The 17,539-nt window shown below is 43.2% G+C and overlaps 2 protein-coding genes across 3 annotated transcripts in view; one reads left to right on the top strand and one right to left on the bottom strand.

The window, feature by feature from the left end:
- The window catches only part of eif3ea (eukaryotic translation initiation factor 3, subunit E, a), a 41,928-nt gene that overhangs the window by 1,170 nt on the left and 23,219 nt on the right, over positions 1–17,539 (bottom strand). The window contains exons 8-12 of the mRNA XM_034697837.1: positions 13,321–13,447; positions 12,953–13,054; positions 7,846–7,955; positions 690–792; positions 136–270 (exon numbers count right to left, since the gene is read on the bottom strand). Coding sequence (XP_034553728.1) covers positions 136–270; positions 690–792; positions 7,846–7,955; positions 12,953–13,054; positions 13,321–13,447 — 577 coding nt within the window. The remainder of the gene's footprint in view (positions 1–135; positions 271–689; positions 793–7,845; positions 7,956–12,952; positions 13,055–13,320; positions 13,448–17,539) is intronic.
- Positions 14,668–17,148, top strand: LOC117822893. Of its 2 annotated transcripts, none has more exons than XM_034697836.1 (2): positions 14,668–16,281; positions 17,046–17,148. In XM_034697836.1, the coding sequence occupies exons 1-2, from the start codon at positions 15,258–15,260 to the stop codon at positions 17,072–17,074; spliced, it is 1,053 nt and encodes a 350-aa protein (XP_034553727.1). In that variant the 5' UTR covers positions 14,668–15,257; the 3' UTR covers positions 17,075–17,148. The 2 variants fall into 2 exon arrangements, with proteins under 2 accessions (XP_034553727.1, XP_034553726.1); XM_034697835.1 differs by having other exon boundaries at positions 14,668–16,950; positions 17,046–17,089.

The following is a 17,539-nucleotide window of genomic DNA, read 5'->3' as shown; positions in this document are numbered from 1 at the left end:
TGAGCTGATCATTTGAGATGCTTTGAACTGCCCTGCATGTTCGTGTTGACCTTCTAGCAATCCAGGGAGGGAAGATTTCCTTCCACGAATGCTGGTGCGAGTTCGCTCTGTATGTACATTACGTGCGGTTCTCACCTCGGCCTTGTTGCTGTTGGCCTGCTTCTTCTCAATGTTCATGGTCAACAGTTGGCTACGGAACGAGAGGCTCTTGGTCTTCTCGATCACCTGCTGGTAAGGTGACACGGCGTTGTTCCCCATCACCACGTGGCCCTGGAAATATACACAGAACGGACAAAACATTCTCAATAACAACAATAAGCCAATCAAATTTGCTCTTACAGACACGCCATCATGCAAACACCAACCAGCGGCGGCTCAGGTCCGGTTCACATCTACTGTAGGAACATCTAGATAATTCTATGTCATTCAGGAGGACTGGGCTGTGATTTGCTGATTACAGAGAACTGTTGTGATGCGTAGGCCAAAACATGCAGGTTCAACATGGAGCCCCAGGAAGGGGTCCGAACAAGGGTGAAATATAATAGTGGCATATCTTCACAGTGCAGTCTTCAATTACAAAATAAGGGCATAAATAATCCCTCTTCAAAGATCTTACGACACAGGAGGAGCAAATCATGACGATCACCACCAGAGCTGACACACTGTGGAAGAGAGAGAAAACATCTTACCAGTTTGGAGTCGATCTTTGCATCCAGCCGAGCATTGCGGATAAGGTTGACGATCCATCTTTCAGCTTCCTCAGGAGACATGTTCAGTTTGTCTGCCAGCATGCTGTGAAGGAGAGAGAGAGAGAAGGGGTTCTAACCAGAGTACAACACCACAGAGAGAGTAGGAAGGTCCGTCCCCATCATAAATGAGGCCAATACCTTTCTTATTAACTAGGGATGTAAGGATACTCTCAACCCAAGATCCCATTCAAATCCTGATTTCTGGTTCACGATACGATTCACTCACGATTCTCTAACGATTTTCAAGAAAACTGGATTGAACTCAAAATATAAATAACTATTATTTTATTTCAATTCTCAGATATGGACAGTTGTAATATATATTTGTTCTCTTATACATATTTGTAAACAAAGTAATCTTTTTCATTTTTAAGGTGTGTTGTAACTCAAATAAAACCACTGCACACTTTTTTTCAGCACCTTGCAAAAAAACTAAAATAACCATACAAAAATACCTTGTTGAAAATTTCAGAACAGTAATAGAGAAATGGAATGTGAACAAATCCCAAATGAAAGTATTAAATATTAAAATAAATAAGGTAAATCTCTTTAAATTAGGGATGTCAATTTCAAGTATTTTCTGTGATCGATCTTTGGAAATGTTAACGATCAATTATCGTTTAATCATTAAAAAAATGTGAAAGTTTTTCATGTCAAAAATAATGACAAATGTGTTTTTTTCCCCTAAATCAAATGTTCCTTCACGACACAGTGTATGGGTCAAAGACATGGCATGTAATTTCTGTCGTCCAAAGCATAATTATAATGTTAAAAATACATAAAGATTTAAAAATACCACATTACAGTACTCAACTCTCTCCACTTTATCTACTCATATGAGTTTTCACTATTAAAAAAAATCTAATTTAAGGAGCAATTGAGCTCAAAAATACAGAACTGTCCTTCCTGGATAACGTCCGGGCTTAAAATCTAAGTACAAAAATATGCTAAAAATGTCAGAAATCTTAAGAAAAGCATTAATTATGTACTGGGGCATAATTGTGTTGATATTTGCAATGATACCCACAAATATAGTCACAACACTGAGCTTATGTACATATTTATGCAAGAAATACTTTTGTCTACATATTTGGATTTCCAAATGTCCTTCCTGGGTAACACACATAAAGTGGCTACATATTACCATATTTGGATTTGGATTGTCATGTTACAGGCTATTGTATCAGCCATCAGATTCTTTAGGACCCCCAAACCACATAACAAGGTCAGTAAGTCTCTCTTAAAATGTTGATATTTTGACCTTTTCGGTCACTGGTGCACTATGTCCTCAAATCATGTGTCTTTCTGGATAACGCTAATAAAACTTGTATAATGTTTATATATTTATTTACATTACTGACGGTATTAAACAGCTATGGATCATATTGAGGTGTTTAAAATGTTAACAAGCTGAATATCAACATGAGGAGCAGGCTTAGAAATAATCTCTGTGGACGCATGGTCATAGAGTGAAGACTCAGACTACAACATGTGGATTTACTGCGACAGGACAACTGAACAGGATCAGATTTTGGACTCAAACTGAAGTCTGTAATCTGTAATAAGTGCATAAGTTGCTTTGTTCTATGGAAGAGTAGGTCTTTACAAAAAATGACTTCTTTTAAACTGGGCTGCAAATACGTAATGACACTAAAAACTTCATTACACTACATATTGATGGAGGTTGCAAATCTGCTACCAAATGAAAAGTTAAGTTTTGCACCCGGCCGTGTGATGAAGTGGCCAACATGTATTATGTAAAAGGTGAATAGCAAGAAGCACACCTCATACACACTCAACAGTCCTCCACCAACGAGAGCTTGATTTACAGACTTGTATAATAAACTCAATTAGAAGTGTTGGGGCTGCCTCATGCTGTGAACCTCTGTGTTTACTTATGCTTGTGTTTTTTTGGGTACCTATGTTCAGGAGTCAGGACGCACTCTCCCCACCTGGCTGCTAAAGCTCCTCATGACACCGTGGCTTAAATGGTGACTGTCCTTTAAAATGAAAGCCAGGTTGCTCTTTGATGCAGCGAGACGTGGATGTGTCACAGTGGAGGGAGGGGACTTACAAGGGTGGCTGGTCTTCTTTGATCCAAAGCTTTCCCCAGTGCAGCTGGCTTCCCTTGTGGCTTTCCAAATAACTAGACCCCGCTATACCCCAATCTAGACCCCCTTCCCCCCACGTTTCCTGCCCCCCGTACTTCTGTCTGACCCCCACCTCCCTTTAAGCCTACCACATTTCATATAAGGGCCCCAATAAATATCCTCAACCCCTCTGTGGACTGCCCACAATTACTGCAGCAAGCCCCCCTCTCATCTCAGAAGAAAAACACCCCCCCTCAACCACCACCTGAAAACCTCACTAACACACACGTATAATGAAATACTGTAAGTGCACATTAGTTACTGTATATAGTGTGTGTTATAGGAAAATAAAAGAGGTTAAAGGGCCTGTATAAAAACAATTGACTCTACTAATGATTACTTCCTGGTCTATTAATCACTCTTTGTGAGACTTCTTCAGTGAGTAAGCTCAATTTGGTCGAGACCACACCACTTCTCACGCCACAGCAGATCCCGACGCTACACTTTTAAAAACCGTCGCTCTTACAGTTTGACTTATTTAAAAAATTCTTCTGGTGGGAAGTAATCTTATTTGGGATTAGTGATAATTTCTGTCTTACCTCAAGAAGAAGAAAAAAAAGACTACCACTTTCTAACCCACGGCTGCCGGTCGAATGGTGGTAAACCCACATAAAGAAGGGGAAGTGGAATGATGTCAGTGTCTGGATTGGGCATTAAAAGCATAAACAACAAACACAACATTACCTCAGCATAATGAGCAAAATAGTGCTCGGTCTCCAAGTGACAGTGCATATCTCTCGACACTTTCACCGCAGAGCAGTGATTGAGGAGGTGAATAATCGGATAGAAAAGCACCAATTGGGAGTTGACTCATGTGGATCTCTGCAGGCCAGAGGAGGAGGAGAGGAAGCAAGGAGTCAGATCAACCTGCCACTTACACAAACAAACTAACTACCAATACTGCTGAGCTCGACAGCAGATTGCTTTTTCGGTCATCAGATCCTGAAGGAAATGATGACGATGATGCCTGACAAGCAAACTGCTCCTGTTATCTTAACTGGGAACCTAACAAGTTTGGAGCTGGGTAGTGACGTAAGTTCAAGTTGTGATGGATAACACATGTCAGCGATCACACGTTGATGCTATTAACATCAAGGATTTTTGTCAGCCGGGCTAAATCTTGCTAATATAGAGCAAATGGCTACATGTGAAGTTGTTGTTAGGTTGACCTCTACATCTCGCAAGTCAACAGTGGACTACAAAACAACAGTGAACATGTTTAACAGCACCCCTCAATTTACATTCACTGATATTTAAAATCACACTTGTGTAATTTACCAAGCAGCAACCTCCAGCCGCGATAATTGAAGTCAATGCAGAAGTGTTAAAAACTGCAGTTCATCGAGGATCCACTTGAGGCTGGCTCCGGAAGTACCAGAAACCACATACACACCAATTCAAAGAAGACGATCTTTACAGCAGAAATAAACATGTTTACAGTCTGGTTCAAAAGACGAGCCAGTCTGGATAGCTCATTTCTTGATCGGCACACACTGTACGGGGGGTGAATTTTTTCATAACGCAGCAATTTCCAATATATTAAGATTAAGAGTTTTCATCATGAGAGGCACAGCTGAATTGATTGAGAGGCGGGAACCAAGTAGGAACCTCCTGTCTCAAAATATGAAGCCCATGCGGAAGTGTTATAAACTGCAATTCATCAAGCGCCCGGTTGAGGCTGGCTACAGAAACACTGGAAACCACATACACACCCATTCAAAGAAGACGATCTTTACAGCAGAAATAAACATGTTTACAGCCTGGTTCAAAAAACGGCTTGGCTCTACGTAGCTAATCTCCCTATCGGCACACACTGTACGGGGGTGAATTTTTTTCTAACGCGACGTTCAGAAGATATTTAGATTATGAGTTTTTGCCCAAATAAGGACATGATTGACTTGACTGACAGGTGGGAACACATAGCTGTTGGCTAGGAGGCTCAAACCCCGCCTCTTTACGTCACACTATGCTTGGGTTAGTTCAGCATTTCCAATCTGGCTGCTGCCGCCTGGCTTCAAAACAGTGCTCAGGAACAGATGGTTGATGTCACAGATACTACTACTACTACGTCCATTATTTATACAGTCTATGGTATGTACCGGAGAATTGAGTAATCCTGAGTAAATTCAAATCAAATTTGTTGTTGATGTCCGTTTTAGCCGTGTGATGAAGTGATTGCTGCACAGGGGGACTGGGTGTTTTGTTTGGCAATTCAGTTAAGTGGGGGCACATGTCAGTCAAGTCCAGGTCACATATGATGATCAAAACAAACATGATCTGGTTTCCTCACCAGGGAGTTCAGCTAACCCCAAACCTCTCTAGACGTGATCTGTGCAGCAAAACACAGGAACAACGAGTGCCCCAAAAGGCCCAAGGCCCCGACCCTGTACAAGCCAAAGTCCTCTAATCTAATTTATAGAAGAAAATCTGGCAATGTTTTTCTTCTGAGGAGGACATTTATATATCAGAGGAGGGTTTACTCTATCTCATTGTCTCTTTGAGAGGTGCACAGCAGCTCAGCCTGCAGAAAACTCAGAGTGAAGAAAAAGTAGGAAACTGAGAGTCAAGGAGGAAGACGTGAGGGGGGGAGCAGGGACTGGGTTTGGCTTGAAGAACCTTCACTATTGACATCCTTTGGCCCTAAAGCCAAGTAGACAGCCTCCATGACTGGTTTTGTTTTACACAACCGTGATCCTGTTCCTTTGGGGAGAGGGGATCACTTTCACTTCGACCCCGTCTTCACTCTGGCTCCTGAGCTTTCGACTTCAGGCTAAGGGATTCCTTTGGGTCACAATGCCAGCCTCACACTTGAAGAGAGGGGTCATGCGGTGGGGTCTAAGTCAGTTAGAACAGAATTTAGGGGCTTCCTCCTCAAAAGTAGACCCCTTCTTAAGTTGACTGGCCTGAAATGAAGGCATTGTTAAACACTAACATATGATAACGTTTGGGACTCCGAGCCATTTGGAGAAACCTTGCTTTCGGGCTTTGGGTAAAATTGATTTTCGGGGAAACCGAAATGATCGTGTGGTATTTTTAATGACTCAATTGTGAGGTGGAAAGATCTTCAGTGTTACATCCAAATACACAAGACACTCTTTCCAACTACCAGGGAGCTGTTGTGTACAAACACTATCTCGTCATAAGGGGGAAAAAAACGGCACAAATGATCATGTGTCTGAAGCGTTTACTCCGAATGTCAAAGGACAAGTGTGCGTTTGAGGTCAAAGCAGGGTCCCACCGCGGAGACGCTCATGGGAGGATGAAGGAAATAAAGCCTTTAAATCAAACAGGGAAAACAAAGCCAAATTGGAAACACACTCAGGACACTGAAAAGTCTAGACAAAAAGACGTGTGTGTATGCAATTACGAGAGCAGGCTGAATCCCATTTTCGCTGCCTACAGTAGGTTTTACAAAACGCCTTTATTGCATAAAATAACTCGGTTACGCCAACTTCTGGTCTACTTTTGTGTCCTGAGCTGTGGGCAAGCTAAATATCTGTGAAACCATCATGGCCAACAGCTGTAAAAATGTCCTCATTAAAAACAGCCATCAGATTCATTTGGGTCCACGCTTGGGTGCGGAGAGCTTCTGGGTAGAGGACTAATGACTTGGAATTTGGGTGTCTTTCAAAAATAGACATGTTCTGTCCATCGTCACAACACCAACGAAAATAAACACGGAAATCCCTCAAACTGCCCCTGATGTGAAGCCCATTCTGCTTCAGGAACCTCGACAAACCGAGAGCCCCCCGAAACAGGGAGAAAAGGTGAAAAGTAGAAAAATCACCGTTTGACTTCCTCTTTCAGTGTGACCACTAACCTTTGTGGTCTTTAACAAGTAAATGGATCCAATTGCAGTAAGTCTGCCAAAAAGAACCAGGACTCCTAATCAATTCCAGACAATCTGCAACTGGAGATTTCGACAGGGCCTGATCATGTTCCACGGTTCAACCTTGACTACAGACCTCCATGGCTCTAAATAACAGTCAATGCAATCATTTTCGTGTCAACAGAAGTAATTCATTCCCTCTTTCCATAGAGCGTTGTGTGTTTGTGGACCGTATTTGAAATGCAGACCTGCTTTTAAATGTTCAGCATGTGCCTGGCGAGGAAATATACCCTGAATATGGCTTTCTGAAAGCAAGAGGAAACTTGTGCTGTAAACTAGGAAGGAGCAAGTTACACAAATAATATCTTCTGCATGACCTCATATCAGTGATTAGACACAGCAACAAGCACAAATCCACGGCTACCAAAATGAGGATTAATGGATGATATTACTCTTTATCTTTGTCACTCTCTAAAAGTGATGCAAAGCGGCAGCCAAATCCTGTAATCTCTTTTAATTACAGATAATTACCGCCATCTTTTTTCTCCTCTCCACTATGATTAGCTTTGACTAAATTTCTTGGTTTGAGGGAAGCATCCAAAGTCAATTAATTTTAATGCAACTCAACTGACTTGTGTATTAGGATTCACTGACTTACAAACCCTTACGACCTCTGTTCAAACAACGTAAGGGAGCTGAAAGGTTTCTACAGCAGTTGAGAGCGTCTCAGGTTGTCTAAACCCTGACCTCTTCCTGGGAGAAAAGTGCCCCAGAATTGGCCTTGGACAGGTGCTGTTAAAAGTTTAGTGAGTGGAGTAACCTGTGGAGACCTGGAAGCAGTTAAACCTCACAATGCTTAATCCTGGAGATGTGTGGGGTCAGCATGGCTGTGTGTGTAGGGGGGCAATAAACACTTATCTGAAGGGAAAATTCCACTTATCATGAAGCCCATGTTCTCGCTTCCTGTTGACAGACTGCTTACAAAGCCTTCAGACGGCAAAAAGGACTTCCTGATAGACCTATGGGATGTCTGTCTGAAGTTCTGCTGTGCAACAGTCAGTACCCAGGCATCATCATGCAAATGTTAGCGTCATGTCTGGTTGTATTTATGACTTACTTGATGCTGATGCACTGGTGGATCCTGCAGAAGGTCTCAAAGATGAAGAGACGTGCGTTCTCAATGAAGTCCTCAAGGCAAGCAACCAGGAAGAAGTCATTCACAAGAACCTAAGAGACAAGAAGCATGATTCAAAAGAGCAGTGTCAATGTGGTAAAGATTCAAGTCAGGAAAAACAGTTGATTCTCCTCTAACCCTCTTTCCAACTCCAACTCAGTCGAGGCAGATGTCTGGTTCTGCTCGAGGTTTTTATGTGCTGTGAAAATTATTGAATTACATATAAACCACTTCTTAAAGCTGGGGTTGGTAGTCAGATTTAGATCCCCTTTTTGTTATACTGGTTAAAATGATCTTTCTGTCCTGATGACATCAATACATAATGTGTTCTTAAAAGAGAGGTAAAAAAAGCTGCTATCTACAGCCGGAGCAAGCCTGGGAAAACACCAACCAATCCCTGCCATCAGGAGCAAAATGATGAAACCAATCAGATCCCGTCCTGCCATTCTGCCCGCCTCCTGCAGAGCGTACATTTCATGTTTGTTTGTGTTTTTAACTTTCACTATGAGAATGTTTTGGTGTTTTCTTACCGCTGACTGAGACATGAGTTGACGTAGTGCAAAACACAAACCATGTGCTGAGGGCCGGTATTAAATCAGTCATGATTCAATGGTCGTGAATCAGCGACGCTCTTGCATGTGAGCAGGGGCGTCGTTTTGGAGGAGCTCCGAGGGGAGGGGGGGAGGGGTTAGACGGAGTCCTGAGGAAATGCTACATTCAAATTAATGCTGGTTTTCTGTGACAACCAACCCCAGCTTTAACTTTTTAAATCCTAAGTGATGCTAAAGAAGCAGTTTATCTATCAGCTTGGCCGTTGTTTACTTCTGCTTTCTGAAACCAGAAATCCAGTGACGTCTGGCTCAGCATACTCTGGACCAAACCCAACAGAACAGTCAGACTACAGACTAAATACATACTACTTACATGTGTAGGTAGTTTGAAAGTAGTTAATAATTTAACATAGAGTGGTCTAGACCTGCTCTGTAAAAGCATCTTGAGATAACATTTGTTGTGATTTGGCGCTATACAAATAAAGACTGATTGATTGATTGATCAGACTTGTTAGGACAACCAGGCAATGGAGAGTTGTAAAAGTAGCATCACAAGATTTTCAATCCATCCCATGCCCCACATATTCTGTAAAGACAGAGTCTGAGGGGATCTTACTGGCTACATTAACATTAACAAAAGGTTTGTTTTGGCAAAAGTTTAAAGATGAGAGTTTGCTCTCTAAGGTTTAAGTAATTCAAGCCCCTGCAAGGTGCTTCAAATCAACCCGAAATCTAAGAATCCTGTAAACACCACATGAGACAGTTCAGTAAGAACAGATCCAGCCACAGAGATGACCACAGTGTCTGTGACTTATCACCAGTCATCTGCTCTGGTGGTTCAATGTCAGCTCTGCCGTGCAGGATCGCCAACTTTCACAGCTACAGTCATCCAACAACTGTAGCATCGCCAGTCCAAATAAACTCACGGATGACAGAGAGTCTTTTCACCCGTCCATGCACGGTATCACCTGTAACTTGTTACAGTAAGAAATACAGTCTTCCATGGAGTCTACCCATATGGCCAATTCATCTACAGTATATGTTCATGACCCAGCTATGGCCCCAGATGTACCACTGTGTGAAATGCTCCCATTTCTCAGTGTTAGCTGCATTCCAACTCTCCATCGAGAGAGAGAGTTCACATCACAGGCCTCCATATTCAAAAGTTCTCTTTGAATGACCCGCTCCGAAGCCGCTTTCTGCGCAGGGTTCTGCTCGAATAAATCCCAACTACATGGCACTATCAGACAACGCACATTTTCAATAACAACTCTTATCTAGAGCTGATAAACTTTGAACAGTTAAGTGCCCTAATTACTGTCATCTGGGATTCAGACCACAAAGCTTAAGCAAATTCTGAAAGGGGGCTTCAAGAGGCCTTTTATGTGCAATCTGAAGGCCTGGCTATAGGTAAGACCTATACTTTTCATTCTTTGACATGCAAGCTTCGAACATCTGACAGTGATTCCAGATTTGGTTGGAGTGGGAAAGATGGAAAAAAAACTTGAACAGTATGAACGGGACAATTTAAACTAAGCTAACCCTCCATTTGAAAGCACTTGGCCCCGACTGTTGTACGGGGTAAAGCGATCTGAAGACAGGAGATCTGAAAACAATACCCATATCTTACTATTACAGCAATCAGTAAATGAGATGGGTGCCACTAGTCTCAGTGGCTCAAAATTGATGCAATACAAATGCTCATCAAGACAAGAGCCCAACCCAGTGGGGTTTCCATTTACCTCCACCTCCCCATCGTCTGTGAAACATCCCCTTCCTCAGGAATAATGCGCTTTTTAAAGGTTTGCGTGTGAATTTGTGCAGCGGAAGAAAATGCATTACCGACTTCAAACGAGACCGTTTTGGGAAAATGTTTGCAGACCATCACAGGTAATGCATTAAAGGTGCGGTTAAACATTTTTGGAACCACCCACCTTGCCAGACCGGCTTGTGAACTGAAGCAGGTCAATAGAGGGCTTTTGTGCCTACTGGACATGCTCTGATAAGACTGACAGGTAGGCCAGTACTAAAAGCACCTGGAAGAGCTTGGGCTCTGACCTGAAAAGGTAGTTGAGATTGAGCATCTGTTTCAACCACAGTAGAGCCTCTGTAAACAGAACCCCATGAGACGAGGTCAAGACCAACCCAGAGAGCCCCTAAAAAAGTGCATGCAAGTGTTTAACAAGGTCAGTGATTGAGGGCGTGTGTCATGTCTTAGCTGTAATAGGATACAGCTATAATATTGTTGATAGCACATGTCATCATTTGTAGCCGGCCCCTGGAGGCCTTTGCACAGGAAAAATCTCATTTTCTCTTGGAACATGCTTTGGAATTTTTTTTTTCTTACCATACACAGATTTTTTGGAGGATACAACTAAGTGAAAACAAATCTCCCTCAGTCAGTTTGGTTTCAACTTCCTCATTTGTTAGAGAGTCATTTGGGAAGCTGAAGACTCCTTTTATTAGCTTAAAAATATATTGAAACAAAACGGTACCATCAGAAAGCTGCTGACATGATTTATAAACATCTCCTCCAGGGAAAGAGCCACTTGATCAGGCCAGATGTTTCTCATTTATAAAGTTTACTGTTGAGAAGCTGAAGATGAAAGAGCAGCAGAATAACCCGCAATTTCTTTTATTCCTCTACAGGTTCAAACTATCAAATCATCAGGGGAAATTACAGCATGTACCAAAAGAATAACCTACAAGATCAGATTATGTAAAACATACATACAGCTCAACACCAGCGAGGACACCTGCCTCTGAATTTCACTGTGGTGCAATGATTTGTCCCAAGAGCCTGACCAGCTTCCCAAAACAGGATCTGCTGAGTTTATGCCATCAATGCAACACATCATTCATTTTTTGTTAAACAGGCGCCAAGTTTTTAACATTTTTTTTAAAGTTATGTTTTGGGGCTTTTTCACCTTTATGATAGGACAGCTGAAGAAAGACAGGAAATGGGAGTAGAGAGCGGGGGAAGCACATGCAGCAAATGGTCGCAGTCAGCGCCCTCTGCGACAAGGACTATAGCCTGTGTTTGTGGGCCGCTTAGATCGCTAGGCCACCAGTGCCCCAAACAGGCACCAATACTATTCAAACTGAATGAGAAAAGCTTCATCGGCTTATGTCAGAATTGCTTTTCCATTCCTGCCATACATCCTCTGTTCTAAAAAGTTGAAGTGTTTGGTTCTGCTGTTGATGTTTGAAGAGGTGCTGATTCTACTTCCTGTGGTGCTGTTGAATTATATTGCATAAGTTGTGTTGAGTCAGTGTTCTGTATGTGTTGTGGATCTGTGTCTACATGTGAGAGAGTGCTCTGTCAGTGTGTGGATCTTTGTTGCGAGTCAGGCAGGTGGAGTGTGGTGGTTGGCTGGAGGAACAGAACAGTCAGTTGGGAGGGGGATCTTTTGATTGGCCGGCTCCTCAGCATCCTCCCGGTCAAAAAGACTGGGTTCCGGCTAGGGATGTCAACAATTCATTGATTGTTAAGAACTTACTCAAACACATTTTTTTGTTTGGATTTTCGATCACGTGGAACAAACATCATGTGGTCTCATATTTGGTTCAGCTATCAGGGAGGAGTTTGAAGTTTAAAGCATGTTTCGATTTGAATCAGCTGACTGAAGGTGTTGCTCACAAGTTCCATTTAGTTCATGTCTTTTTGTTCTGGTTTCTTTTAAAGTGTTTTAATAGAGTAGCCTTATGTAAGGCCATAGTTCACCCTGAGGTATCATATCACTTTATGTTGTTATTGTTGCATTTATCTATTTGTTAATAAATCATTGTAAATTGTTACTTTTAGCTCTGCCTGTGGTTTGGGGACTGGAGAGGGTAAATGGTTTCAAACTTTAGTTGAACACCTACCATCCTCGACGGGGGCGTAACAATAACACTAAGCATTGATGACAAAAACTGAGCCAAGCTAATATCATGTCGATCCTGGTATGGCTACGCTATGACAGTCAAAAAGACCATCTTATGCAAGAAAGTCTCTATGAGATGTGTCAAAATGCAAAGATGGCTTTCACTGTTTGCTATTTACTTCTCCTAATCCGCTTTCACATCAAGGACAACAGTTACATTTAGCCATTACAAACCAAAATTGAAATAAATGCTCTAATTGGCCGCGCATTGACAACTCTTCCCTCTTAAAACGAATATCTGCACGCCTCTGTGGAGACTTTGGCTTATGAAGCTTTAGCTGTGATCTTCTTGTCTGATGGGTCAATTGCAGGCTACAGTAAAATCTGACAGAGCCGTCTCGCAGTGTCCAAGAAGATCTATATGTTGGAGATGCACGGACTATCAACATTCTGTCTACACTTGCCACACACATTCAAACAGACACAAACACCATGTGAAAGAAGGAGGCCTGACTGAGGAGGTTTCTTATATGAGGGAGTTCACAAGTTTGGCATCATTTTGAGGAGTCAGAGGTCCTCAAAGAAGAGGCTCAATGACCTGAGACTGTCTGAGGTTGGACAGTGGTTACTCACCGACTCGCACTCCCTGAGCTTCTTCTGAGCACTGTCGAAGTCGAAGTTCACGTACAGGCACTCCACAAACTCTGTGATTGGATCTTTGTAGGTGTAAGACTCCTGAGAAAGAAAAAAAAACAATCAATAGTTGTGCAAAAAAGCATCCTTCTGTTCATGCATGAAAAGCTCTAAAGCTTGAACATGAAGGACGCTGATATATTGATATAGTGCAGTACTATACAGCCACATGGAAAGGGTAAACAGTGGTACTGGGTTACCGGGTCAGTTAGTTTAGTCGTCTGAAGACACTGTGTGTCCCAAGAGTTTGACCCACATAACTCTGCACACTTTCTAAACACAAAAGGGAAAAACAAGAAGTCCGGTACCTGCTGGATGACTTTCACCAAATCCTTCAGAACCTGCCGACGCTTACGAACATCCTTGTTTGTGATAACCGCCGTGGTTAGGTAACGCAAGATGTGTGGGCACATGGTCTGGATAGCATTGAGGTATCTGGAATGAGGAAGGGTAAAGGTAATCAGACCACAGACAACAGTCTTTTCAAGGACACATAATATAACATTTTGGCGGCGTGTTGGGCCGCTGACATTTAGGACAGAGAAAGGGCCTTTGCAGGAAAAACAGATGAATGTCCCAACAGGACCCGCGCTCCTGGACGTGGGTCCCAGTTTTAAGCCGTCTCTTTCATTAGTGTCCTGTGAGAGGGAGGAGGAAAAGGAAACCCTGGCAAGAAGATATAGATCAGTGAGCAGGGACCTGCCCAGTAGCTGAAACTTAATCCAGCAGGGACTGATGTTTCATCTACAGGTCAACTGGCTAAGGTCTGAACACAAGAGACAGGACGCTGTTACAGCCTGATCTAATCCCACACCAGCTCTGGAGACAGTGTTCTGTATCTAAAAAAACATGTCAGGCTGCACACACAAGCAACTGTCAACGTGTTTTATCAAGATGGCAATCAATGAGCATTACCTGTCGCCAAAACTCCTTATTGCTTTCTAAGTATCTTTGAACTTCGCCCTCCACCCAGCCGCAAGTTGACCAAATTAAAACTGAAAAGAGGAAGTCGAGTGGGCCCCTTCAGGTCTCTAGTACTTCAGAAAAGAGGAACACATGGAGCTCTGAGAGTGCTGACTTTAGTTTAATTAGCTGAAACAATTAAAGGGACAGGGGACCTGTGGTAGTAGTGATGTTGAGTCTAAAAACAGCAGTGGGCTGCTCTGCAAAGCCATCGTCAGCCTGATTTTAGGAGAGCTCTCTCCCTCCCTCTCTTTGTAGTTGTTCGACTCCCGTGGAAGACCGCAGCGCTCCGTGCTGTGTTCCTGATTAACTTACACCTACTCACTCTCCAGGGGGGGCTCCGATGGCAAGCAATCTTGCATGAGTCACTGTACCATATCTGGGGAGGGGGGAGCATTCACCCTCGCCCACTTAGGGGAATTTATGTCTCCGCTCTTTTTTGGGAGTTTAGAAACAAAAAGTATCTCGGCGCTGGTTTGTTGAAGATGCTACTGAGGCATGCAGCCAAGAAATCAAGTATGAGTTCATGTTTCCTTCGTTCAGAGAGGGCCTGTTGGAGAGACAGGTCCCTTTTCACGGCTCAGCTAAAAATGATCACTCTGAACAATCAAATGAGTGATATTGACCTCCAACTGTTGTGGGATATATGACTTCAGTGGTATTCGCTCAGTTTGCACCTGTATCATAGTTACAGAGTGTGATGGCTGGAGCCACACAGTGAGTTACCTGGCTGTGGGAGCATGGCACTTCCTGGAATGAACAAAAGGCGTGGCCAAGGGTGAAAGGGACTTTTATGCTGAAGCCAACTGAGTGGAGCAAACCATCGGCTCTGATGTCACGGGGGGGTTTGGGCTTAGTTAGTATTATTTTGAATTCAGTTTGATTAAGCATCCATTTTGTTTACCCCTTGAGTTAAACTTGGTTTGGCTCAACCACTATATAAGTTCCTTGATGTCTCATTGTGTCAGGTCTGTTTGTTTAGCTCACACGTCACCTTTTGTTGTGTTAAATTGAGTTATGTTAAGTTGACCTCTTTTATAGGCCTAGTTCTTATAAGTTTGTTGGCCTAATTTTGGGTAAAATAAAAAACCCACTTCTCTTTGAAACTTACACCTGTGTCTTGTGCCTTACTGCTTGGTCCCTAACAATTGGTGGCAGTGGTGGGATCATTCAGTGGAGGACACAGGTTTTTTTTGGGGGGTTTTTTTCTTTGGTTTTTTGTTTTTTGTTTTTTCGCGCCTCATCTTCCCCCATTGGAAACTAAAAAAAAAAAAAAGGAAAAATGCGTCCAGGAGGAAGAAGTGGAAGGAGTAGAGGAGGATCTGCAACCCCACTGTTTGTTCAGGAGAAACAAGTCAGTGATGAAGAGGAGAGTGGAGCTTGTGGAGTAGTGGAAAGCACTGAGGGTGAAGGTAAAGAACCATCTCTGTCGGACCTGATGTCAATTCTACGAGCCAACAGGGGCCAGCAAGAGGCCCGGGAAGCCAGGCAGAATGAGGTAACTGCAAAACAAGATCAACATCTTAAAGCACTTCAACACCAGTTTCAGCTTTTGCAGTTAGAGATTCAGGCCAGGACAACTCCAACACCAGAGCCTCAGTTTTCAGACTTTGACCAACTAAATGTGGAGGCCCCGACCCTAAATGTACAATATCCTCAGTCCCAAACTGGGTCCAGTACCATGACACTCCATCCAACAGTCACTGCAGGTCAGTTTCATTCTCAACATGTGCCCAGATTGGAAAAATTATCAGACGATGATGACATTGAACATTTTTTGATAACATTTGAACGTATTGCTGTGGCATGCCGTTGGCAGAAATCTGACTGGATTTTTCACTTGATACCACTTCTTACTGGCAAGGCTAGAGGGGCATATGTGCACATGGATATTGATGACTCTCTTGATTATGACCTGGTTAAGTCTGCCGTTTTTGCTAAATATGACATTAACCCTGAGACCTACAGACAAAAGTTTCGCTCCCTTGAGGTGGACCTGGAGGAAAGCCCAAAGGAATTGTATGCAAGGCTCAAGGAGCTTTACGGCAAGTGGATCCAGCCTAAAGGTAAAACTATTCAAGAAATCGGTGAAATGATCATTTTGGAGCAATATTTGAGAATGCTGTCCCCTGAGCTTCAGGTCTGGATCAGGGAGCATAACCCTGTTTCGGCATTGGAGGCTGCTAAGCTAGCTGATGTCTTTGTGGCGGCCCGGAAAAAGGGGCAACCATGGAGCTACAACACATGGGAAACGAGGGACAACCGTAAACCAGTCCAACACAGCCAGCAGGAGGCAACCAGTTTGGGTAAGCCTCCCATGGCAGAGAACCAGCCACCTGGCAGGTTGTCAAAGTACCCTAGTAAAAGGCCAGTTTGTTATCTCTGTGGGCTTGAGGGCCATACCAAACCCATGTGCCCTAAAAACTCAGTTAAAATGACCCAGATGTGCTTTGTACCACGGCCTCATGCTGAACCTGAGTTTAAGCATGACCAGTCTATTAAAATGACAAACATTGAAGTTAATGGAATAACTTTAAGGGCCCTGCTTGACTCTGGGAGTGATCAGACTCTAGTGCACAGGAAGTTTGTACCACCCAACATTATCAGCACCATGGAAACCATTCCTATCTGTTGTGTTCATGGAGATGAGAAGAGTTATGTAACAGCTGATATGTACATAAAGGTATCGGGACAAACTTACCTCCTGAATATTGGAGTTGCTGATAACTTACCCTTTGATGCTGTGCTAGGACGAGATCTCCCAGTTCTTTTTGATTTGTTGGAGCCGGAGCAGAGCCGGTGCTGTAGTGCTGCTGTCACTAGATTGCAGGCAAAAAAATGTGACGAAACCTCTGAGAGTCTCAGTGCCCTGCCCTTTTTCGGGGAAGAGTTGGAAGCCACACCTGGGAAGTCTCGCAAAACTAGAAGTCTGAGAAGGCAGGAGAAGTTCCAACAAACAGTGGTAACATCCCCGGGTAATACTGAGCTAGAATTGCCTCTGGAGTTTCAAGTCCTGACCAATATCACTGATATGCAGAAAACTGATCCATCTCTAGTGTCTTTTTTCCAGAAAGCAAAAGAAAAGGAGCAAGGAGCTGAGAAGGACTCTGACAGAGATGAATATATCCTGCGGAATGGCATTCTCTACCGTCAGCAGGAGTCATTGTTGCAGCTAGTGGTTCCCCAAGCAGCTAGAGACACCATACTTGGCTTGGGGCACTCTGTTCCCTGGGCTGGCCACCTAGGTAAGCACAAAACTACAGCCCGAATCAAACATCATTTCCACTGGCCTGGCCTTCGCAGGGATGTTGCCCAATTCTGTAAAAGTTGCCCTCAGTGCCAAATAACATCTGCTAAGATACCTTCCAGAGCTCCCCTGCAGCCGCTACCCATCATTGGCACCCCGTTTGAACGCCTTGGAATGGATATTGTTGGTCCTGTAGAAAGAAGCAAGGCTGGAAACCGTTACATGCTGGTTATAACGGACTATGCTACCAAGTACCCAGAAGTTTTTCCACTAAAGTCTATCAAAGCAAAATCGGTTGCATTCTGTCTGGTACAGTT

The sequence above is a fragment of the Notolabrus celidotus genome, chromosome 12, assembly GCF_009762535.1.
Source record: "Notolabrus celidotus isolate fNotCel1 chromosome 12, fNotCel1.pri, whole genome shotgun sequence".
NCBI classification, from domain to species: domain Eukaryota; kingdom Metazoa; phylum Chordata; class Actinopteri; order Labriformes; family Labridae; genus Notolabrus; species Notolabrus celidotus.
Note: the sequence above shows the minus strand (reverse complement) of the source record. Positions and strands in the feature narration are given on the sequence as shown.